This window comes from Pan troglodytes, chromosome 23 (assembly GCF_028858775.2).
Source record: "Pan troglodytes isolate AG18354 chromosome 23, NHGRI_mPanTro3-v2.0_pri, whole genome shotgun sequence".
Taxonomy (NCBI): domain Eukaryota; kingdom Metazoa; phylum Chordata; class Mammalia; order Primates; family Hominidae; genus Pan; species Pan troglodytes.
The window spans coordinates 48693242-48716822 of NC_086016.1; the positions used below are offsets into that span (position 1 = coordinate 48693242).

General features: G+C 50.5%; 2 protein-coding genes across 3 annotated transcripts in view; one reads left to right on the forward strand and one right to left on the reverse strand.

Moving 5' to 3' along the window:
* GRAMD4 (GRAM domain containing 4) overlaps positions 1 to 15675 on the forward strand; it is a 138011-nt gene extending 122336 nt beyond the window's left edge. Inside the window, exons 18-19 of one of the 2 annotated variants that reach the window (XM_054675675.2) lie at positions 14831 to 14955; positions 15269 to 15675. In XM_054675675.2, the coding sequence (XP_054531650.1) occupies positions 14831 to 14955; positions 15269 to 15281 (138 nt within the window). In that variant the 3' untranslated portion in view covers positions 15282 to 15675. Of the gene's footprint in view, positions 1 to 14830; positions 14956 to 15268 lie in introns of those variants that run through there. The other variant, XM_054675677.2, reaches the window with a different exon arrangement.
* The window catches only part of CERK (ceramide kinase), a 55855-nt gene that overhangs the window by 11654 nt on the left and 20620 nt on the right, over positions 1 to 23581 (reverse strand). Inside the window, exons 4-8 of the mRNA XM_001137835.8 lie at positions 16180 to 16305; positions 15100 to 15163; positions 11815 to 11960; positions 5572 to 5646; positions 3245 to 3397 (exon numbers count right to left, since the gene is read on the reverse strand). Of these exons, the coding sequence (XP_001137835.1) occupies positions 3245 to 3397; positions 5572 to 5646; positions 11815 to 11960; positions 15100 to 15163; positions 16180 to 16305 (564 nt within the window). The remainder of the gene's footprint in view (positions 1 to 3244; positions 3398 to 5571; positions 5647 to 11814; positions 11961 to 15099; positions 15164 to 16179; positions 16306 to 23581) is intronic.

The window sequence follows — 23581 nt, forward strand, 5'->3', positions numbered from 1 at the left end:
TCACACACAACCTTACCCCCGACACACAGAGGCCTCACATCCTCATCCGCAGATGGCAAGCCCGCAGCCAAGTGTGCACCGCCCAGGGGTTGGGGAAGCTGCCGGCAAGAGCAGTCTGGCTCCCAGGACATCTGTGTGCCTGAAAGTCAGCTCCCGACTGTCCCCAGGACAGCCCCGTCTGTGGGTCTTGCACCTGGCATGGGCCAGGCGCCTGGAATGCACTCAGTGGGCGGGCCCTTCCAGGTGGCTGCAGCTCCGCCTCCCTGCAGAGTGGCTCTGGCCTCTCTCCCTGCTCCTCCCATGGGGGTCCCACAAGGACGTCGTGTCCACGGCCCTGGGAGGAGGCCGACCCACTGGTCAGCAACCTTCCAAGCCGGCTTCTCTCTCAAGTGCAGGGGGCTGGGGGGCAGCGGCCTCATCGCCCAGATGCAGCCTCCAGGGTGGCGCCTCACCGACTTCTGATGTCCCGGTTTCTGTCTGCCCCTAGATGGGCCCCCAGATGTCCTACCGGCACCTAAAACTCCACATCTCAACAGAGTGTGTCATTTCCACACGCTCATTCTCCTTCCATGCCCTCTGTGCTGCTCCAGAACAACCGGATGCTTTCTGCCTCACAGCCACAGAACCCAAACCCGCTTTCCTGAGAGCATCTCAGGCCCTGTGGCCAGGATGGGGATCCAGAGACCCGGAAGGTGTCTCCTGCCTCGGGGCTCTCATCCTGGTGGGAGGGACAGAGCTGCAGCCACTGCCTGCGGTGATGGGCTGAGGGCAAAGGGGGGGCCAGGCATGCAGGGGGCTGCCCACCACCCCACCCCAGCAGGCAGGGACAGGGAGGGGGCATCCCAGGGGCATTGCTAGGCAGAGCCACACTGGGCTCAACAAAGGGCAGTTGGGCGAATGGCACAACCCAAACCGCTTCCTAAAATTCTCGCGGCTTCTCTAATTTTCTCGGTATTCCCTTTCTTAATAAGCCTTAGATAAATACCTCACTTTGCCATTTCTTAGGTTTTAATTTTCAAGCCACACTAGTTTTTAATTTCATTAAATCTTTTTAAGCTTCGTAAAGTTTGCCAAATCACTATTTCTTTCTCTCATAAGGGTTAAGATTTTAGTATCAGGAATTACTCGATTTAATTTGATACAGATTTATCTGAAAGCGAACTGTAAAGAGGCGGGAAAGTCGACCGGGCAGCGAGAATGGCACACCTCATGGTCTACATATTTTCCTCTTTCTTTCTTTTCTTTTTTTTTTTTTGAGACAGGGTCTGGCTCTGTCGCTCCAGCTGCAGTGCAGTGGCCTGATCTCTGCTCACTGCAGCCTCCACCTTCTGTGCTCAAGGGCTCCTCCTGCCTCAGCATCCCGAGTAACTGGGGTGCCCGGCTAATTTTGTTTTTAATTTCTGTGGAGATGGGGTCTCCCTATGTCGCTGAAATTCTACTTTTCTTTTTTTTTGAGACAGAGGTCTCGCTCTGTTGCCCAGGCTGAAGTGCAGTGGCACGATCTCGGCTCACTGCAGCCTCTGCCTCCCGGGTTCAAGCAATTCTCCTGCCTCAGCCCCCCGAGGAGCTGTGACTATAGGCGTGCACCACCATGCCTGACTTATTTTGTATTTTTAGTAGAGACAGGGTTTCACCATGTTGGCGAGGCTGGTCTTGAACTCCTGACCTCAGGTGATCCACCTGCCTTGACCTCCCAAAGTGCTGGGATTACAGGCGTGAGCCACTGCCCCTGGCCAATTCTATGTATTTTTAAAGTTCTCCTTTTCCAGCGTTTAAAAGCTGGTGACGTCGCACCCACTGCCTGATGCGTGCAGACTGCAACTCTTGTGTCTGAGCTGGCACCAGCCTTCATTTCTGGTTCATTCTAAGCTCTGTGGTCGGGTAACAGGTCACCGCCGCCTGGCCCGAGGCCCCAGCAGCAGCCCCGGGAGCCTGGAGGACCTGCATGTTCCGAAGCCCACCCAGACCTGCCGTGTTGGATGCTCTGGGGGGTCCCCGCAGCCTGGGTTCTACCAAGCCCTCCAGAGGATGCAGGTGCCCACCACAGTCTGAGGACCGCTGGGCTCAAGAAAGAGTGAGGCAGGATGCGGGCAACCTCTTTGTGCCTGTTTTCTCCGCTATAAAGTGGGGCAGGAGCACCTGCTGGGGTGAGAAGAGCACTGTGGAGAATGAAAGCTTTTGGGCTTCGGGGAGTGTGGCGTGGCATTCGCCCCCACTCCTCCTCCTCTGTGCCCACTGCGGCCGAGCCGCAGGAAGGCAGGATCTTGCCTGTTTTGTTCATGGACACGTCCCTGCCTCAAAAACCAGGCCCGGCGTAGAGCAGGGGCTCAACAAATACGTGCTGAGTGTATCTCACTTGTATGGCTAGCTACGGTGTAACCCCAACAAAACCACGCAACCTTGTTAAATGAAGTAAAGGATACTTGTGCCTGAAGTTACGGACGAGCTTCCACACAGATATCCCAGGCTGAATTTCTGCACAAAGTTCTTGCCACTTTGACTAATAAGCTCAGAGTGATTATAAAACTATTGTTTTACAGGCCAGGCATAGTTGCTCACGGTTGTAATCCCAGCACTTTGGGAGGCCGAGGTGGGCAGATTGCTTGAGCTCAGGAGTTTGAGACCAGCCTGGGCAACAGGGCAAAACCCTTTCTCTACAAAAATATACAAAAAAAAAAAAAAATTAGCTGGTCATGGTGGCATCTGCCTGTAGTCCCAGCTACTCGGGAGGCTGAGGTGGGAGAATCACTTGAGCCTGGGAGGTCAAGGCTGCAGTGAACCGTGATGGTGCCACTGCACTCCAGCCTGAGTGACGGAGGAAGACTGTGTCTCAAAAAAATTTTTTAAAAATATATTTAAAAAACTATTTTTTTTCCAATTAATACTTCCACTTGAACAGTTTGGGGTGGCCTCTGTCACCTGCCTACCAGATGTGAGAGGCTGGTGGCCTGGAGTCTTGGGGTTCCAGCACCTGGGGTTCTGGAGTGAACTGCATCCGTCATGGTGTCTACTCTGTGGCTTACGCTTGGGTCCAGGGGGCAGGATCTGGTTTAGAGCAATCCAGGTTCCAGTCCAGACCCTGCCACGTTCTGGCCACGGCACATTTCATGAGGCCCTTAGCTTCCCGTCTGTGAGCAGGTGGAGGCCCACCTCTGACGGTGCTCAGTGGATTCAGTCAGGTAACGTCTGTGAAGGCAGTCGGGGCGTGACCAGCGGGGAGCGAGTCTGCATTATTCTGAGTTACCTGAAAAGTCGTATCTGGCAAGACCCAACCACCGTTTCTTCTCACTGTCCTTGATGATGTCCCCGTAGAAGCCGTAGCCCAGCAGGGACACGGAGTAGCGGAGGAGTGTGCTGTTGTGGTGGACTGAGGACACATCCATGGCCAGCGAGTCCCCTGTGGGAGAGAATGGCCGTGAGGGAAGGCAGCCCCCCTCCAGCCCTGCCCCATCCACTCCATCCCCTTCAATAGCACTTTGCAAACGTGGGAGTTACTTTTAAAAAGTGTGAAACAAACAGAACGCATTCAATGCAAGGATTCTCTCTCTTGGGGTGTTGGATGCCATATTTTTTATTCAAATGGCTGAACTTCACTCAAATTTCTAAAACGGGCTCGGGGAGCTATCCTGTGGGGACTGAACAAGAGTGTATCCGTGAGGCTCATGAAATATCTTTAACTGAAAGGACGGTGGTTTTAGAATGAAGAAAAAGTACATGGCATTTTAAAATACAAAATCAAGCCGAGTGCAGTGGTTCACGCCTGTAATCCCAGCACCTGGGGAGGCCGAGGCGGGCAGATCACCCGAGGTCAGGAATTTGAGACCAGGCTGGCCAGAATGGTGAAACCTTGTCTCTACTAAACATATAAAAATTAGCCAGGCATGGTGGCGTGTGCCTGAAATCCCAGCTAGTGGCGAGGCTCAGGCAGGAGAATCGCTTGAACCCGGGAGGCGGAGGTTGCAGTGAGCTGAGATCACACCACTGTACTCCAGCCTGGGCCACACACAGAGTGAGACTCTGTTTCAAAAAAAATAAAATAGGCCAGGTGGGGTGGCCCACGCCTGTAATGTAACCCCAGCACTTTGGGAGGCTGAGGTGGGTGGATCACCTGAGGTCAGGAGTTTGAGACCAGCCTGGCCAACATGGTGAAACCCCGTCTCTACTAAAAATACAAAATGAGCTGGGCGTGGTGGCAGGCGCCTGTAATCCCAGCTACTTGGGAGGCTGAGGCAGGAGAATCGCTGGAACCCGGGAGGCGGAGGTTGCAGTGAGCCGAGATCGCGCCACTGTACTCTAGCCTGGGCGACAAGAGCGAAACTCTGTCTCAAAATAAAATAAAGTAAAATACAATAAAATAAAATGCAAAATCAGAAGTAGGCCGGGCACAGTGGCTCACGCCTATAATCCCAGCACTTTGGGAGGGCAAGGTGAGAGGATCACTTGAGCCCAGGAGTTTGAGACACAGGGAGAACCTGTCTCTACAAAAAACACAAAAATTAGCCAGGTGTAGTGGTGCACTTCTGCAATCTCAGCTACTTAGAAGACTGAGGTGGGAGGATCGCTTGAGTTCTGGAGGTCGAGGCTGCAGTGAGTCAAGATCATGCCACTGCACTCCAGCCTGGGTGACAGAGTGGGACCCTGTCTCAAAGAAAAAAATATCCTGACCGGGTGCTGTGGCTTACGCCTGTAATCCCAACACTTTGGAAGGCCGAGGCGGGTGGATCACCTGAGGTCAGGAGTTCGAGACCAGCCTGACCAATACGGTGAAACCCCATCCCTACTAAAAGCACAAAATGAACTGGACGTGGTGGCGCGAGCCTGTAATCCCAGCTACTCGAGAGGCTGACGCAGGAGAATCGCTTGAACTTGGGAGGTGGAAGTTGCGGTGAGCCAAGATAGCGCCACTGCACTCCAGCCTGGGGACAACTGGGAAACTCCATCTCAAAAAAAAAAAAAAAAAAATCCTAAGCGGCTATTTTAAAATATACAATTTCTGTGACTTCAGGTGGGGCACGGTAACCCTGTCTACTGGGATGAGGAACAGGCGAAGGCACAAAAGATCTGTCCTGCCAGAGCCCACCGGGCTGAGTGCCATGGGCAGCCCCTTCTGCTCTTCCTGACCGGGGCTCTGCATCCTGGACTGAAGCCTCGAGGCCTCACAGAGGCATGCGTTCCACAGCTGGCAGCCCAGGCACAGCTGCCCGCGCCCACTGCCACAGGCAGTATGGCGGGACGCGGGTGGTTTCCGAGCCTCGGGGCAGCAGCCTCTGGAGGAGGAACTGAGCAAGAGTCAGGTGAGCTGAGTACGGGCATCGCGCATGTGGTGGATTCCGTGGGAAAGAACTCGGCCCACACTGGGCGTGCCCCCAGGAAGGCCGTCCTGACAACATGGCCCCGGAGCTGCGTGCTGAGTGGGATCACAGCGCAGCGAGCAGCGCAGGGGACACAGCGTGACCCACGTCCAGGACAGGACGGCAACGGCTGGAACACGCGACGGGGACCAGAGTGGGACAGGCCTGGGGCGCAGGAGGCCCGGCTGCCACCGTGCGCATGCGCAGAGGAGGGGCTCACCAACAACGATATGCAGCGCCGAGGTTTCTGCGTCACTGGTGCCCACGGTGGAGTAACACACGCAGTCCGTTGACCCTGTAAAAGGAAAAAGAAGGTCCCAAATAGCATCAGAATAACAGAATTGTAATCGCCTCCCAATTCAGTGAGTGGTACCTCATTCCTTTCCTTCCATGGCCCTAGAGTCAGCACTAAGGAATAAATAGAATTTACCTACAAAATGAATATGGAAAATACTAGCGTTGATTCCTCAAGAATATCGAGATTGGGCCGGGCGGTGGCTCACGCCTGTAATCCCAGCACTTTGAGAGGCCGAGGTGGGCGGATGACTTGAGGTCAGGAGTTCGATACCAGCCTGGCCAACATGGTGAAACTCCGTCTCTACTAAAAATACAAAAATTAGCCAGGCGTGGTGGCATGCACCTGTAATACCAGCTCCTCAGGAGGCTGAAGCAGGAGAATCGCTTAATCCCGGGAGGCGAAGGCTGCAGTGAGTCGAGATCGCGCCACTATCCAGCCTGGGCAACAGAGTGAGACTTCGTCTCAAAAAAAAAAAAAAAAAAAAGGAGCCAAAAAGTTAAAAAAATATATATATATGTGTGTGTGTGTGTGTGTGTGTGTGTGTGTGTGTGTGTGTGTGAACATTTACAATTATAGGCATAACAAATTTTTTTTTTTTTTTTCCGAGACGGAGTCTTGCTCTGTCTCGCCCAGGCTTGCTCATCACCCAGGCTGGAGTGTGGTGGCGTGATCTTGGCTCACTGCAACCTCCGTCTCCCAGGTTCAAGCAATTCTCCTGCCTCAGCCTCCAGAGGAGCTGGGATTACAGGCACGCGCCACCACGCCCCGGCTTACTTTTGTATTCTTAGTGGAGACAGGATTTCACCATGATGGCCAGGCTGGTCTCTAACTGTTGACCTCGTGATCCGCCCGCCTTGGCCTCCCAAAGTGCTGGGATTAGGCGTCAGCCACCACACCTGGCCCTCGTAAACTTTTGAAGCAGCTGGATGTGGCGAAGGTCACACACAGCCATTACTTGAGATCTTAATACCAGGACAGCCAGGACAGGCAGCTCAGGTCCCTGCTTCAGGCCGATGTTCCCCGTGAATGGGGCCGGCTGCGGCTTATGCATCTTTTTATCCTGCGCTTCACTGGCTCAGATGAAAGGGAAGCTGCAGCTGCCCCGGCTGATCGCACGGCCTTCCCTCTGAGGACCAAGCTCAAAAGAATGATTTGCATCCACAATGACCACCCATGCCTGTGGGAGTAGCTGTGCTGGTTCTCAACATTCGCCACACAACTGAATATGGGAGTTCCTCATCCACCCGGCCAGCACTGCCGCCACCCGAGTAACGACCAACCACATGCTCCCGTTCACGCGAGAAGGACCGGGCTCCAGGGAGGTTGCTCCCGGGACATGCGCATCATCTCCTTGAGCCTCTCTGTGCCTAAGTCATTAGCAGGCAATGCTGGCTGAAGTTACAAGCAGCAGATGCAGTTACAGGCTAACACCCGATGAAGGACCGAATGAATGACGATCTCTTCTTCCTATCAATTTGCTAATGCATCTACACTAATACGTGTGTGGAAGACACTTGGAAGGTAAAGCATGCTACATCAGGTCTCAAAGCAGCCGGAGCCATGCCCTTCAGATGCTCCAGTGACATCTGTCCCGGAGGCAGCCATCCACGGGAGGCAGCTCAACACCCTCCAGATCCCAGGACCCCAACCCCCACCTGCCCCTCCTGCCTCTCCTGCCCCCAGCCAGCAAGACAAGCAGTGACCTCTGCACCTTCTAGCGGCTGGAACCCTGGAGCATGAGTGAGTTCAGGTACCTGCTGCCACCACCGGCCGTGCGCATCCAGGCGGCCTCCCACAGGGTCTGTGGCTGTCAGGTCTCACTCACAACTCTTGTGCCCCCAGGCTGGTCCCCAGGTTGCCATGGTGACCGTTACAGGGCCACCCTTGGGTGTCTCCCTCACCCTTACTCCTCCACTCAAGGCGATGCTGCGGAGCACAGACTCCACACAGCCCCCCACCAGCTACACCCCGGAGTCTCAGACCCCATGCAGCGCCCCTACCGTCCAAGCCACCAGCGTTCTCACCGGGGCCCACATGCTCTTAGGACCAAACGCAGAGAGCGATATCGGAGCAGAGTCAGACGTCACCCCCTGCCGAACCACCGCCTCCAAGACCTCCTGCTGCATGGCAGAGTGGAACTCGGCATCTCCCTCGGGCCCTGCCCTGCCCCTCCACCCCCACCCCCAGCCACACTGGCTTCCTTGTCCCGAACACCCCCAGCTCCTCCCACCTGCTGCCCTCTGCACCAGCTGACTCCCGGCCTAGGCCCCTCACCTGTCACCTCTCAGAAAGGCCTCCTGGACACCCATGGAAAGGGGCCACAAAGAGACCCTCTCCCCAGACCCTCCCCCAGTGGCATTTGCTACAATGCGCACCCACCCTGGGAAAGGCTTTTATGCCCACATTTGGTGGGGTGCCTGCTGTCCTCTCCTGGGGCAGAGGCCACAGCCAAGGCCTAGAGGAGGGCAGGGCACACAGCGGTACCCCCACCCTGACCACGGGGCAGGGCACACAGTGGCACCTCCACCCTGACCATGGTGAAGTGCAGCCTGCATCCCCACGAGCACTCCTGAGCCGCAGGTCTCAGCTCCTGAGGTCGTTGTGGATTTTAAGAGCTGAGGGTTTTAGGGCTTAGCACTGCCACTGGCAAATGGTGACAAAAGACAGGTTTCTTGCAAACAAGGTAAGAACCATACAGCATAGATGAGAATGCAGAAAAACAGAATTCATGGAATCCAGAACGCACCACATACAAAGTTAAAAGACCAAAACCTAATTTGGAAAAGAGTTGCAAGACACAAAAACCAATGAAGGGCAAATAACGTATAAACAATGTTATGGTCAATTAGAAAGTGACAGGCCGGGCATGGTGGCTCACGCCTATAATCCCAGCACTTTGGGAGGCCGAGGTGGGCAGATCACGAGGTCAGGAGTTCAAGACCAGCCTGGCCAACATGGTGAAACCCTGTCTCTACTAAAAATACAAAAATTAGCCGGGCACGGTGGTGGGCGCCTGTAATCCCAGCTACTGGGGAGGCTAAGGCAGGAGAATTGCTTGAACCCGGGAGGCGGAGGTTGCAGTGAGCTGAGATCATGCCACTGCACTCCAGCCTGGGTGACAGAGCAAGACTCCATCTCAAAAAAAAAAAAAAAAAGTGACAATGCCCTCTTGCTTCCCCATGAGAACATGGACTAAGCAAGGGAAAGGAAGTTTATAAAAGCACACAATGCAAACAGCAAGAGGACCTGTGAAAAGCAGTGTGGCCTCACGCATAATGAAAGAAATACAAATAAAGAGAGTAAATAAAGATAGTGAATAAGGCAGCATACTCAGTCTATCAGATGGGATAAAAGTTAAACCACAGACAAACCTCCAGGCTGTGCCAGGCTCAGGGAAACTCCCCCTCCCAGCCCCGTGGGTGGCCTTTATGGGAGAATTAAGTGGGCCCAGAGACTCCACGTCAAGGGATGTCCGCAAGGAAATCATGACCTGGAGCCTCTGAGAGCCACACGTGCGCAGGGGCCAGGGTCCTTCACGAGTGTGGTGTGGAAGATGCAGAGAGAGTATGGAAAGAAGGATGGGAGTAAGGGGCCTGGGGTGAAGACAGCAGGAGACGGTGCCTCGATCTCAGGCACTTGTGGCCATAGGGAGACACAGTGCAAGGCCACCAACATTGGTTGTCTGGGTCATTCAAAGAATCGGAACGGGCTGGGTGCAGTGGCTCATGCCTGTAATCCCAGCACCTTGGGAGGCCAAGGCAGGCAGATCACTTGAGGTCAGGAGTTTGAGACCACCCTGGCCAACGTAGCAAAACCCTGTTTCTACTAAAAATACAAAATTAGCCAGGCATGGTGGTACACACCTGTAGTCTCAGCTGCTCAGGAGGCTGAGGCAGGAGAATTGCTTAAGCCCAGGAGGCAGAGGTTGCAGTGAGCCAAGATCGTACCACTGCACTCCAGCCTGGACGACAAAGTGAGACTCTGATTCAAACAAACCAACCAACCAACCCAAAGAACTGGAACGCCTCTTGAACCAGTGCCAGCCAGCAAGACAAGTGGTGGGTGACTGGCCAGGCATGGTGGTGCACGCCTGTAATCCCAGCACTTTGGGAGGCAGAGGCTGGTGGATCACTTGAGTCCAGGAGTTTGAGACCAGCCTGGGCAACATGGTGAAACTCCATCTCTACAAAAATATGAAAAAAAAGTTAGCCGAGTGTGGTGGTGCACGCCTGTGGTCCCAGCTAGTTGGGAGGCTGAGGCAAGAGGATCACTTGAGCCTGGGGCAGTCTAGGCTGCAGTGAGCCACGATCATGCCACTGCACTCCAAACTAGGTGACAGAGTGAGACCCAGTCTCAAACAAAAAGACAAGCCGTGATCTGTGCACCTTCAGGGGCTGGGAGCCTGGAGCGCGTGAGTGTGCTGAGTGTGCGTGAACACAGAGCTCGACCTTGCACAGCTGTGCTCAGTCATTCAACAGATATCTAAGAGGGACTTTGGGTGCCAGGGCTGGGTGCCCCGCCGAGGACACATGAGTGAAAGCCAAGCTCCCTGCCTGCAGGGAAGACAGACATCAGCCAAGGCCCAGGGGCCCTCCCGAGCCGTCTGCTCCCGGCCAGCTCTTCCGCTCTCCCCACTCCTAACTGCCTGGCAGGAACCGAGAGGTCGGCGGCACACAGGAGGCCTGAGAAGGATGTGAGGAAATCCAGCAGAGGCTCCCCCGAGATCCAGCGGGATGTTTCTATAATGCTTTGGTTTATCTGAGAGACTTGTTATTGGAAGGGGTGCTGAGAGCTTTTTCTCTATGGAGCTATTTCTAAAGAACCATTTCTCCCCTTAGTGTCTCCCAGCCTGGAGCCGGGCTGTTCTCATCAGACAGGACTCTTCTCAGGTGAGCGACATTCTTCTAAAACTCATCAGGCGATATTATGAAAAGTTCCTCTCTATAAATAACTGCATCACGCCTTCCCTAAAAGCCAAAGGGAAGGGATCGTAACCAGACGATCATCCTTTCCTATATACTTAAAACCATGACCATGGTCAACTTGTTGCTAACAATTATTAGTAATTCACGAGATATTATGCTAACACAAATCCCCCTAAAAATGAGTCTTGATACTGAAAACACCTGCAATGTCACCATCCATGGGGAACACTTTGCCTCACACCATTATTCACAAGCTCTGTCATTAAGAAGGAGTAATGGCTTAAGTTTAAAGGATGACTCCCTCAAGTAAACACTGGCCCACAATGTCACCTGTCGGAGGCAGGTTAGAGTTGAGAGCAGCACCCACAGAGAAGGTGGCTCAGGGCCTGTCCCTCGTGAGGGCTGGCCTTTCCCTTGCTTTGAGGCAAGGTGGGCTCTAAACCTCCAACTCTCGCTCCCATCCGGTGACCTGTGACCTCACCCCCAGTGCCTCCTGTCTTCATCCATAAAATGGGGATGACTGCGGTGCTCACATCCCAGAGCTGTGACGAGAGTGAAAGTGTGCACCATGCCGCCACCCTTGGGGCCAGACACAGGGCCAGAGAGGACAGAGACACCTCGTCCCCTGCCAGGTCATTCGCAAAGCCTGCAACACACCATGCTCAGGCCCTCACCTTGACTTAGCTTAACACTGTGATTTTTCAAAGAATAAGGTGGTTCCTAGAAGGACGTTGAATGGACCAAGCCGAACCAGCACTTCAGGACACAGCCCAGCTGTTCCCGGGCTCGGCTAGGTCCCGCCCTTGGTTCCGCCCCCACCTTTCCCACTCAGTCTCCTCCCAACTCCCCAGCCCGATTCCTGCCCACACCCACCCCTAACTCCCGGTTCCTTCAGGTCCAGAAGCCACTTCTTCCAGAACGCACCCCCTGCCAACCTACCCACCTGCTCCCGGGCACCGGGGGTTCCCCACTCCAGGACTGCACCCCCAGCGGTGGGGTTCTCCTGCCTTGCGTGAAGCAGACTTTGGGGGAGTCGGGCAACTTTCCTTTCCACGAGTGTCTATTTCATTGGGGTCATACTCTCAATGATATCCCCCCAAGAGTGGCCCTAATGTTAGGAAATCTGTACGAACTAAACTGAGTATAATTGGGTTATTAAGTGTCCGAGGTGGCTACTTGTGCAGAACAATTCCTAAGGACGGGAACAAAGAGAACAGAGAATGCCAGGCCGGCTCCATACCTGCGGGAATGATTCCAATCCGGAGGCTACTGGGGACCAGCACAGCCCGGGGGTGGTTCTGGTCGACCCCGGCGCTCCTCTGCGTCCTCCCAATCAGACCGTGCAGCACCTCGCTGAACATGCCGTCTCCGCCGACAGAGACGATGCTGCAGGAGGAACACAGCTGGTCAGGGCTCCTGCAGGTGCAGCCCTCTGAGCGCAGCAGGCCTGAGGCTTCCAGCTTCAGGAGGGGCAGCCTGCGCACCTGGCCCTTGGCAGGCATCTAGAAGTGTGGCTCCTGAAATGTCCCTAAGTGATAAGGTCGTGCCTCTGTGCCAGTTGGCCTAGACCACAAGTACAAATAATGAGATTTATGGCAAATACCGGCTTTCCTTCTGTGAGTCTGGAATTTGGGTTGCTAGGCAGAGAATGCCTGCATGCCTGTACCCCATCAAAAACACTACACTCTGGGTCTCAGGACTCAAGTTTGCAGGGCGGGAAGAGTAGACCTGTGCAGCATTTGTGGGAGCAGAGAGGGTGCACTCCAGGTGACCCACACTGCGGGAGAGGCACAGCAGTCTGTGCGGGGACGTTTCTCCTTTGCTGAGCTGGCTGTGCAGCCTTGCTCTGTCCCGTCAGAAATCTCAGCCGAGAGCACGACTCTAGCTCAGGCAGCAAATCACCAGCCGTGTGGGTGGTCTTGAGGACCCAAGGCAAGAGCAGAGGGGAAGGAATAAATGCGGACAAAATGGGGCATGAGACAATCTAAGGAGAGGAGATGGAGAAAGGGGACAGTGGCTGAAGGGAGAAAGGACGGGTTGGTTTCAGGGTGTGCTGTCCTATGCCGGGGATGACCCACAGGGAACCAACACTGAGGCGGCAGAATGAGAGGTGCAGGCATGGAGACAGACATGTCACTGCAGCCCAGAGGGAAGGCAGAGGACAGGGCTCAGGTTTCCTGGACATCTCTATAGCCTACGGCAGCCCAAGAGCTCTCATCACCCGGGAATAGAGGGTTGCAGGGGGAAGGTCCGCCCGTAGAGGAGCGGTGTGAGTCGACTAGGGGGTGCAGCCTGAGGGGCCTCCCTCAAGCATGACAGCATCAAGGTGCCTGCCCATTCCCCAGTGGGTCTGTCTGTGCAGGCGCGACCAGTCTCCAGGGCTGGGATCTCTGCCCACCATCCACCACTCAGGCCACCTGCTTTGGGCCCGGCTCCCATGGGAAGGCTCTTTGCCCTTCCCCGTAGCCTACACCTTGCGCTGGGTTCGCCTTCCCAGCGGGGCTGTGGTTTCGAGGACAGGGCATCCTTGAATGTGCAGTGTAGCACCTGTGCGTCAGACAGACAGATCACTCAGACAGACAGCTCAACCGCAGGAAGAGCAGTGCTCACTGGCCAGGCCTCCCAGCCTCCTGCAGGGCATGTCCCTGCGTTTGGGGAGAAGGCGTGCCCTCAGGAGGCAAGGCTGATCCCTTGGCTAGGGTGGGTGCAATAAGGTACCAGCCCCATCCCTGCTGAAAAGTGAAGACGACTGTCTTCCTGCCAAGCTGCTGTCGGGTGGAGGTGGTGGGAAGAAGTACATGGAGGAGCTGCCGTTGGGTAGAGTTGGGGAGACGTGCATGGAGGAGCTGCCATCGGGTGGAGTTGGGGAGATGTGCGTGGAGGAGCCCCCTGCTTCCTGGAGCCCATGAACAGAACACTCCCGCATTAGGAGGGGAGCAGAGGGGTCTCCCTGTCAGCACCTGGGGGCAGGGGCTCCTTTTATTTCCCTTTCTAACCTTAGCACCAGCAGAGTGCTGGGACCTGGCGGACCCTCAATAATGTTTGTGGAATGAATAATGATTTCAATAAATATCCGCTGCAATTTATAACACATTGCTCACCGATTCCAGATGGAACAGAGAGAAGAAAACAAAAAGCCAACCAATGACAAGGCAATTAACTACAGGGGAATAGCTAAACTCAAGATGAAGAGTGAAATTTTAAGCATAAAGAACAGCATAGAAGAGCTGGACAGATTTGAGTACATGAATTTGAAAACTTCTACTGGGAAGAATTAATGCCATAAGCAAAATTAAAAGACAATTTCAAAATTAGCAAAAATAGTTGCAAAAATATGAATATAAATATGAATTGCCTATTATTTGTTGGATAAAAGAACAAATGACTGATATTATGGCCAACAAAAGAAAATGGGCCAAAGACATAAAAATCAATTCCAAGAAGCCAGCTAGCCAATAAACATATTTCTTAAAATATTAGAGACTTTCACATGTCAAATTAGCAGAGAAATTTTATACTGATAATACCAAACATGTTGACAAAGACAGTAAATAATATACTATAAGAAAGAATGTAAACTGGCCGGGCGCGGTGGCTCACACCTGTAATCCCAGCACGTTGGGAGGCTGAGGCGGGTCGCGTGGATCACCTGAGGTCAGGAGTTCGAGACCAGCCTGGCCAACATGGCGAAATCCTGTCTCTACTAAAAACACAAAAATTAGCTGGGCGTGGTGTTGGGCACCTATAATCCCAGCTACTCGGGAGGTTGAGGCAGGAGAATCATTTGGACTTGGGAGGCCGAAGCTGCCGAGGTCATGCCATCGCACTCTAGCCTGGGCAACAAGAGCGAAACTCCGCCTCAAAAAAAAAAAAAAAAAAAAAGAATGTAAGTTAATAGAATCTCTTTCGAAAGCAATATGGCTGTACATGGCAGAGATTTTAAAATGTTAATCTCCTATGACTAATTTCATTTCTAGGAATTTACCTTAAAAATGTAGATGTATGCAGAGAGATTTATGTACAACAATGCTATTCTATTCTAAAGCAAAAATTGGAAAGAGCCTGAACATCTACAAGTGAGAGGCTAAATAAATATGGCATGCCCACATAATGGACCATGATATGGGCATTAAAAATAGTACTTCTGGGAAATCTCTGGGAATTTCGGGGAAAAGAAGAATCCCAAACTGTAAAAACGACAGCATCTAAACATTCTTGATAATGTGCTTGGTTGATTTGCTTCTCTGTCTACACAGCACCGCATAAGCACGTCTTCTGAAAGACCGAAAGGGAACAGAACCAGCAAACAACCATTCCCGCCCAGCCCAGCCAGAGAGGAGCGTGTGACTGCACTTTTCTGCCTTTTCTTTCTTGCCTTCCTGTAAGAAGCATGTTTACTTTTACAACTGGTCGTGGGTGGAGGCGGGGGGCGGATTTAGGAAAAGGAGCTCTCAAAACTAAGAGAGGTGGGTAGAACTTTTTCATTAACAATGGACTTGATGGCGATGAAAGACGGCTTACTCACCCGTCGTATTTGTCTATGTTAATCTCATACAGAGTCTCCTTGGCCTGATTAGCATGTTCAGTAACTGTGGGGAAAAATTACATCACACAGTTTATATTCACATCTGTGAGTCCTCAAGTAAAAGGCAAATCATCCATTCTTTTAAAATGAGTTCCTGTAACACCTTCAGGCGGACTTCCTAGATAAAATTCCCTCTTCAATTCTACATCGCTCTTATGGGACGGGATCAAGCTGACCTCAGGGAACGTGAACATGAACCTCTCTCGGGCCACAGTCTGCGCGATGACATGCAGCGTTCCTGGTATTTAATTGCCGGCAAATAATAATTTCTTTGAAAGAGATTACATCTGTTTTATAATTTTTCCTTATTATACAAGTTACTTCCAAAATTGTACACTATACCAAAGTGTAGTAAGAAGATGTTAGTGCAGTCTCTATACCTGATGTAAACTTCTATTGAAAGTCCCCCCACCCCACAACAGGCCCCGGTGTGTGATGTGAGATTATTTCTAAGACTTATTAATCCTTTGTGTCTCCTCTTTTGAGAATTTTCTGTCCAGAATCGTTGCCCTTTTATCTTCCTAGTGTTTTTCTTGATTGCCTTCTATGCTGAGACTTGGCTAGAAAATACTAAGTTATTTATTTTGTATTCTTCCCATTCTGGTATGTAAAAAAAAGTTCTGTTTTGTTTAAAATAATCTTACAGGATAAAAATCTTGGGCTGGGCACAGTGGCTCATGCCTATAATCCCAGCACTTTGGGAGGCTGAGGTGGGTAACATTGCTTGAGCCCAGGGGTTCGAAACCAGCCTAAGCAATATGGTGAAACCCCGCCTATACAAAAAATACAAAAATTAGCCAGGCATGGTGGCACAAGGTGTGGTGCCAGCTACTTGGGAGGCTGAGGCAGGAGGATCATCTGAGTCAAGGAGGCTGAGGTTACAGTGAGCCACGATTGCACCACTGCACTCCAGCCTGGGCAAGAGTGAGACACCGTCTAGAAAAAGCAGAAACGTCTCTAGTGACTATACTTGAATCATTCTCAAACTTACTTCTACATAGTTAACATAAAATTTGTTACCGATGATGTCAGTGGTGATGGAGGCTAAGGTGAACAGTGGTGCCACTTTTCTTTCATATATCCGCTTGCCTTGTCCTTTTCCTCCAAACGGGTTGATAAATACCAGTAAATGCTTTGGTCTGGACGCTGTAAGACAACAACATGTAAATAACAACGAAAATAACAAAATCAAAACGAAGAGCTCTGTTACTGGACAAAATCAAACCATGAGGGTTTTAGAATTCTGCTTAGTATTATCTGATGGAAAGTATTTTTAAATCTTAAAGAACAATGACAAAGAGCTTCCTGATCTATGAAAAGAGAAAATCAACAGGTTGTCCAACTGGGCAAAGGCTATACACGCACGTCGGACATCATGAAAGTCCCACGAACTCAGAATTCCGACTGAGAAGGGCTCTCTCTGCTCTGAAGGGTGCTGTCGGGTGTACATGCTGGGGGCAGCAGCGTCGTTCTTCTGCAGGTGAAGGAGGCGAGTGTGCAGACAGCAGGAAGAAGGAAGCAGACATAGGGAAGAGTCTTAGGAGAAGTGGACCAGCAGGTATGGAAAGAAGAAGCCACACAGGGAGATGCTCGCAGAGATGGAAAGACAGAAACCAGTGACCTCATTTCCATCTCTCCAGGGGCCCCGCCAAACTCCCATGCCTGGGTTTCCTCAGTCACCCCCATTTTCTTTTCTTTTTTTTTTTTGAGATGGAGTCTCGCTCTGTCACCCAGGCTGGAGTGCAGTGGCGTGATCTCGGCTCACTGCCAGCTCCGCCTCCCGGGTTCACGCCATCCTCCTGCCTCAGCCTCCTGAGTAGCTGGGACTACAGGCGCCCGCCACCACGCCCGGCTAATTTTTTGTATTGTTAGTAGAGATGGGGTTTCACCGTGTTAGCCAGAGTCACCCCCATTTTCTTATAACAACTTCCACATTTCTGTTTTGGTGGGTTCATGTAACTCTGCTACTTAAAAGAACACATTTAACTAACAAATCAATAAAAGTAACAAGACAGTATCTGCCCAAGGAAACTGAAAACCTAAGTCCATACAAAAACCCAGACACAGGGCCAGGCGCGGTGGCTCACGCCTGTAATCCCAGCACTTTGGGAGGCCGAGGTGGGTGGATCACGAGGTCAGGAGATCGGGACCATCCTGGCTAACACGGTGAAATCCCGTCTCTACTAAAAAAAAATATTAAAAAATTAGCCAGGCGTGGTGGCGGGCACCTGTAGTCCCAGCTACTCGGGAGGCTGAGGCAGGAGAATGGCATGAACCCGGGAGGCGGAGCTGGCAGTGAGCCAAGGTTGCGCCACTGCATTCCAGCCTGGGCGACAGAGTGAGACTTTGTCTCAAAAAAAAAAAAGAAAAACACAGACACAAATGTTCATCACAGCATTCTTCACCACAGTCAAGCAGTGGGAACAGCCTAAACACCCATCACCTGAAGAAGAGATCGAGACGCAGTCCACACATCAACGGAGCATCCTTCAGTCATGAAATAAGCAAACTACCAGGCATGACCAACATGAATCAATGTGAAAACAGTACGCAGAGAGACTGAAGGCTTCCACCCAGGAGCACACGTACAACTTCTGGGGTGACAGAAGCCTTGATGGGTTTGAGTTACAAAGGTATGTGTGTTTCAGAAGTCATTGATTGAAACTTAGGATTTTGGCCAGGCATAGTGGCTGACACCTGTAATCCCAACACTTTGGGAGGCCAAGGCAGGAGGATCATATGAGCACAGGAGTTCAAGACCAGCCAGGGCAATATAGTGAGACTCTGTCTCGACAAACGATCAAAAAAAATCAGGCCAGGCTCAGTGGCTCACGCCTGTTAATCCCAACACTTTGGGAGGCTGAGGTGGGCAGATCACTTGAGGTCAGGTGTTCGAAACCAGCCTGGGCAACATGGTGAAACCCTGTCTCTACTAACAATACAAAAATTAGCTGGGAATGGTGGCAAGCACCTGTAATTCCAGCTGCTCAGGAGGCTGAGGCAGGAGAATCACTTGAACCCAGGAAGTGGAGGTTGCAGTGAGCCAAGATCGCGCCATTGCACTCCAGCCTGGGTGACAGAGTAAGACTCCATGTCAAAACAAACAAACAAACAAACAAATTAGCTGGGTGTGGTGGTGTGCCCTTATAGTCCCAGCTACTCTGGAGGCTGAGGTGAGAGAATCACTTGAACCTGGGAGGTCGAGGCTGCAGTGAGCTATGGTCGTGCCACTGCACTCCAGCCTGGGCTACAGAGTGAGACATCACTCCAGATTCTACCAATATTACAAAGAAAATGAAAGAATTTACTAATAAGTTCATGCTAATAAACTCACGAATTTGGATGAAATGGTTAAACTTCTCAAAAAGCAAAATTTGTCAGAGATACCAGAAGAAATAGAAAATCTGAATAGTCTGACAGCTAATAAAGACACCAAAGCTATTAATGAAAACTTCTCACAAAGAAAACTCCAAGCCCAGATGATTTCACAACTGAATTCTTCCAAACATTTAAGGAAAAAATAGCCTCAAGATTATAGGAACTCTTCCAGAGAACAGAAAAAAACAAACACGTATGAACTCTTTGTATGACACACCACTGTGATCTTGGGAACAAAACCAGACAAGGATGTTATCAGAAAGGGGCTCATATTCAGACATCCCTCCCCTGAACCTACGTGCGAAAATCCTAAACACAATATCGGTAAGTCAAATCCAGTGACACATAAACAGTACTACATCACAACCAAGAGAGGTTTGTTTACTCCAGGACTGCAACAATGAGAAATTAATGTAACTCAACACATTAATTGAAAAAAAAAAGAAAGTCATACAGTCATCTCAATGATGCAGAAAAGGCATTTATCAAATTAAATACCCATTCTCCACTTAAAAAAACCAAAACTCTCAGAAAAGTAGGATTAAAAGGAAATTCTGTCTTAATCTGATTTTTAAAATCTATTAAAAACCTAAGAAACATCATTCTTAATGGTGAAACACTAAAATCTTTCCCCTGAGATCAGGACTGAGACAAGGATGCTGCTAGCACCCCTGTGTTGGTCCAAGCCAGGGCAAAAACATAAGGAAAAGAAATAAAAGAGAGAAGAATTAAAATGGAAGAAACAGAACTGTTATTATGCACAGCTGACATGATCGTGTTTGACAAAAATCTAAAATAATCATCAAACTATTAGCATCCATAAGTGAAGTTTGCAAGGTCATTGAATGCAAGGTGAAATACACAATTCTATCATATTTCTATACACAAACAATAAAAAATACATAAACAGTGCAGTAGGGAAAACGAGACTTTCCCATAAATGCCACAGGGTCAAGCAGATGTTTATATTTAATGAAAATACTAGGTTGGGCACAGTGGTTCGTGCCTGTAGTCCCAGCTACTTGGGAGGCTGAGGCAGGAGGATCGCTTGAGCCCACTAGTTCAAGGCCACAGTGAGCTATGATCGCACAGCTGCACTGCAGCCTGGGTGACAGAGCAAGACCCTGTCTTAAAAAAATGAATACATAAAAAGAAAGAGGAAAATGAATCTTGACTGCTCACCTCACACTGGACACAAAGATGAATTCCAAATGGATTACAAAGATCCAAATGTGAAGCGGAAAACAATAGAGCTTGGAGAATAAAACGTCTTCGTGACTTTGGAGTAGACAAAGATATCTTCAATAGGACACAAGCTTACCAGAAAGTTTTTTAAAATCATAAAAATAGGCCGAGCATAGTAGCTCACCCTGGTAATGTCAATGCTTTGGGAGCCTGAGGTGGGAGGATTCTTTGAGCCTAGGAGTTTGAGACCAGCCTGGGCAACACAGCAAGACCCCAGCTCTATGAAAAATTTTTTAAAAAATCAGCCAGGCACGGTGACATGTGCCTGTAGTCTCAGCTACTTGCGAGGCTGAGGCAGAAGCATTGCTTGAGCTCAGGAGTTCAAAGCTGCAGTGAACCGTGATTGTGCCACTGCACTCCGGCCTGGGTGACAGAACAAGACCTCATCTCCCTTTTTTTTTTTTTTAAGATGGAGTTTTGCTCTTTCGCCCAGGCTGGAGTGAAGCGGCATGATCTCGACTCACTGCAACCTCCACCCCCAGGGTTCAAGTGATTCTCCTGCCTCAGCCTCTCGAGTAGCTGGGATGACAGGCGTGTGCCACCATGCCTGGCTAAGTTTTGTATTTTTAGTAGAGATGGGGTTTCACCATGTTGGCCAGGCTGGTCCCGAACTCTTGACCTCAGGTGATCCACCTGCCTCGGCCTCCCAAAGTGCTAGGATTATAGGCATGAGCCACCATGCCCGGCCAAGACCCCATCTCTTAAAAAAAAAAAAAATACGAGATTGAAAAGGCAAGTTACAGAATTGGTAATTCTTATGAATTACATAAATTTATGTAATTAATAAATTCAATAAAAGATTCAGATCCACAATATGTAAACAGTTTCTACACATCATTAAGAAAAAGATACAACCAGCTGGGCATGGTGGCTCATGCCTATAATCCCAGCACTTTGGGAGGCTGAGGCAGCTAGATCACTTGAGGCCAGGAGTTCAAGACCAGCCTGGCCAATATAGCAAAACCCCGTCTCTACTAAAAAATACAAAAAAACTAGCCAGGCCTGGTGGCACACGCCTGTAGTCCCAGCTACTCAGGAGGCTGAGGATTGGTTGAACCCAGGAGGCAGAGGTTGCAGTGAGCCAGGATCGCGCAACTGCCCTCCAGCCTGGGCAACAGAGCGAGACTCTGTCCCCTCCTCCAAAAAAAAAAGAAAAAAAGAAAGAAAGGAAGGAAGAGAAAGATAACAACCAAACGGAAAAATGGACAAAAGACTTGAACAGAACCTCACAAAAGGCGATATCTGAATGGCCCATGAACATATGAATGTGTTTCTCAACCTCATTAACCATTAGGGAGTGCAAACTACAACCACAGTGCAAGACTATTAACACCACCACGGCTAAGACGTAAAGGTGTGGCTAAGATGTGGGGCAACCAGAACTCCCGAACCCAGAGGGTGCAATGCAGGCTGGCAGCGTCTTCTGAAGTCAACACATGCAACAAACACCTACAACCCAGCGACTCCATTCCCACGTATGCACCTAGGAGAAATGCAGACGGGTGCAAAAAACGTGCTCTAGAATGTTCCCAATGCTACTGTTCATGACAGCCCACATCAGGAAGCTGTCCAAATGACCAGCCACTGTACCATGGGTGAATAAATGGCCGTAACATTCACATCACGGAATACCATACGGCCTAGAGAATGAACAAATGGCAGCCCCACGCGACAGCGTGGAAAATTTATGCAAGACTACTCGCCACCACGGTGGAAAACAGCGTGGAAAACTTCACAAGTGTCATGTTGAGCCGAGAGCCAGGCACAAAAGGGTTCATACCGTATGATCTGATTTCTATCAAGTACAACAGTGAACCTAGTTGTTTTGAAGTCGCGGCAGTGGTTGCCCTTTGGGGAATCATGACCACAGGGGCACGGTGGGGGACCCTGGGGCTGGCAATATTCTGCGCCTTTATCTGGGTGCTGGTTACACAAGTGTGCTCAGCGTGAAAATTCACCCAGTGCATACTCAGAATGAGATCCTCTGTGTCTGTGATATGACAAACACTAAAACAGCCTGTAATCCCAGCACTTTGGGAGGCCAAGGTAGGCGGATCACTTGAGGTCAGGAGTTCGAGACCAGTCTGGCCAACACGGCGAAACTCTGTCTCTACAACAAATACAAAAATTAGCCAGGTGTGGTAGTGGGTGCCTATAATCTCAGCTACTTAGGAGGCTGAGACAGGAGAATCGCTTGAACCCAGGAGGAGTTTGCAGTGAGCCAAGATTGCACCACTGCACTCCAGCCTGGATGATGGAGTGAGATTGTCTCAAAAAACAAGAACAAAACAAAGAAAAAAACCCACTAAAACAGATAACAGGGTGAGAAGTTAAAATTGTAGAGTAGCTGAAACAACAGAATCATATACAATTTTTAGCTACAAGTAGACTATATCAAATGCACAATTATAAAGATGAAAATGAACCCACATTCTCCAGTGGGAGGCAGGGTTCAGAGGACTTTCTCTTGGAGTCTGCACCTATAGGATCAGGTCTGGAATCCAATCAGCCAAAGTCTCATGAAAACACGTTTGATGGGAGGAAAGGGAAGGAGAAAGCAGGACGGACGGAAAGGGGGAGTCAAGAGACAAACAGAGGAGGGGAAGGCGGGAGAAACGGATGCACTCTTCTGAACAGCCTAGTGCGGAACGACATGCAGAGGAACGGGGCTTGTGGTGCTTTGAGATGTGAGGACGGTCAGGATGAGCTTTTCACGACAGCAGGTGGTGGAGGCCAAGTCCCCCAGGATTAAACAGGGAAGTATGGAAGCACAGGCCCTCCTGCCCCAGTTGTAATCAAGAGGAGGGCTCCTTCAAGCAACGATGCTGCTCTGAAGCAGATATATGGGAATGCCTCCTTTTAATAAACTGAAATTCACTTTCTTGATGTAGGTGCCAAATTCATTCAAAAATATATAAAACTAACCTAAACACATGCCATTTCTATTCTCTGGGTGAAGCCTATGCTGAGTTGTCAAGACTGTGTATTGGCTGGGCTCAGTGGCTCACACCTGTAATCCTAGCACTTTGGGAGGCTAAGGTGGGAAGACGGCTTGAGCACAGGAGTTTGAGATCAGCCTGGGCAATATGGCAAAACCCTGTCTGTACAAAAAAAATTAGCCAGGCGTGGTGGCACACACCTGTAGTCCCAGCTACTCAGGAGACTGAGGTGGGAGGATCACTTGAGCCCGGAAGGTAGAGGCTGCAGTGAGCTAAGATCATGCCACTGCACTCCAGCCTGGGTGACAGAGCGAGACTCTGTCTCAAAAAAAATTGCCTGTTAAGGTTATAAGCAAACAACATGAAATAGTGTTATGAATACAAAATGAATGAACACCTACCACTTTGTGTGTGTGTGTGTGTACCATATGTTCCTTTTTTTAAACTTTTATTTTAAGTTCACGAGTACATGTGCAGGTTTGTTATATAGGTAAAGTGCGTGTCATGGGGGTTTGGTGTACAGATTATGTCTCTAGCCATCCTACCACTTTTTAAGGGTGACAAAGTCTTGTTACTCAGCGTGCAATAACTAACCCACCAGACTCCAGGCTCCTACTACATTTCAGATGTGGACACATCCCTGGCTGGGCGTGGTGGCTCACACCTGTAATCCCAGCACTCCAGGAGGCCAAGGTGGGGAGATCACCTGAGGTCAGAAGTCTGAGACCAGCCTGGCCAACTTGGTAAAACCCCATCTCTACTAAAAATACAAAAATTAGCCAGGCGTGGTGGCGCATGCCTGTAGTCCCAGCTACTCAGGAGGCTGAGGCAGAAGAATCACTTGAACCCAGGAGGTGGTG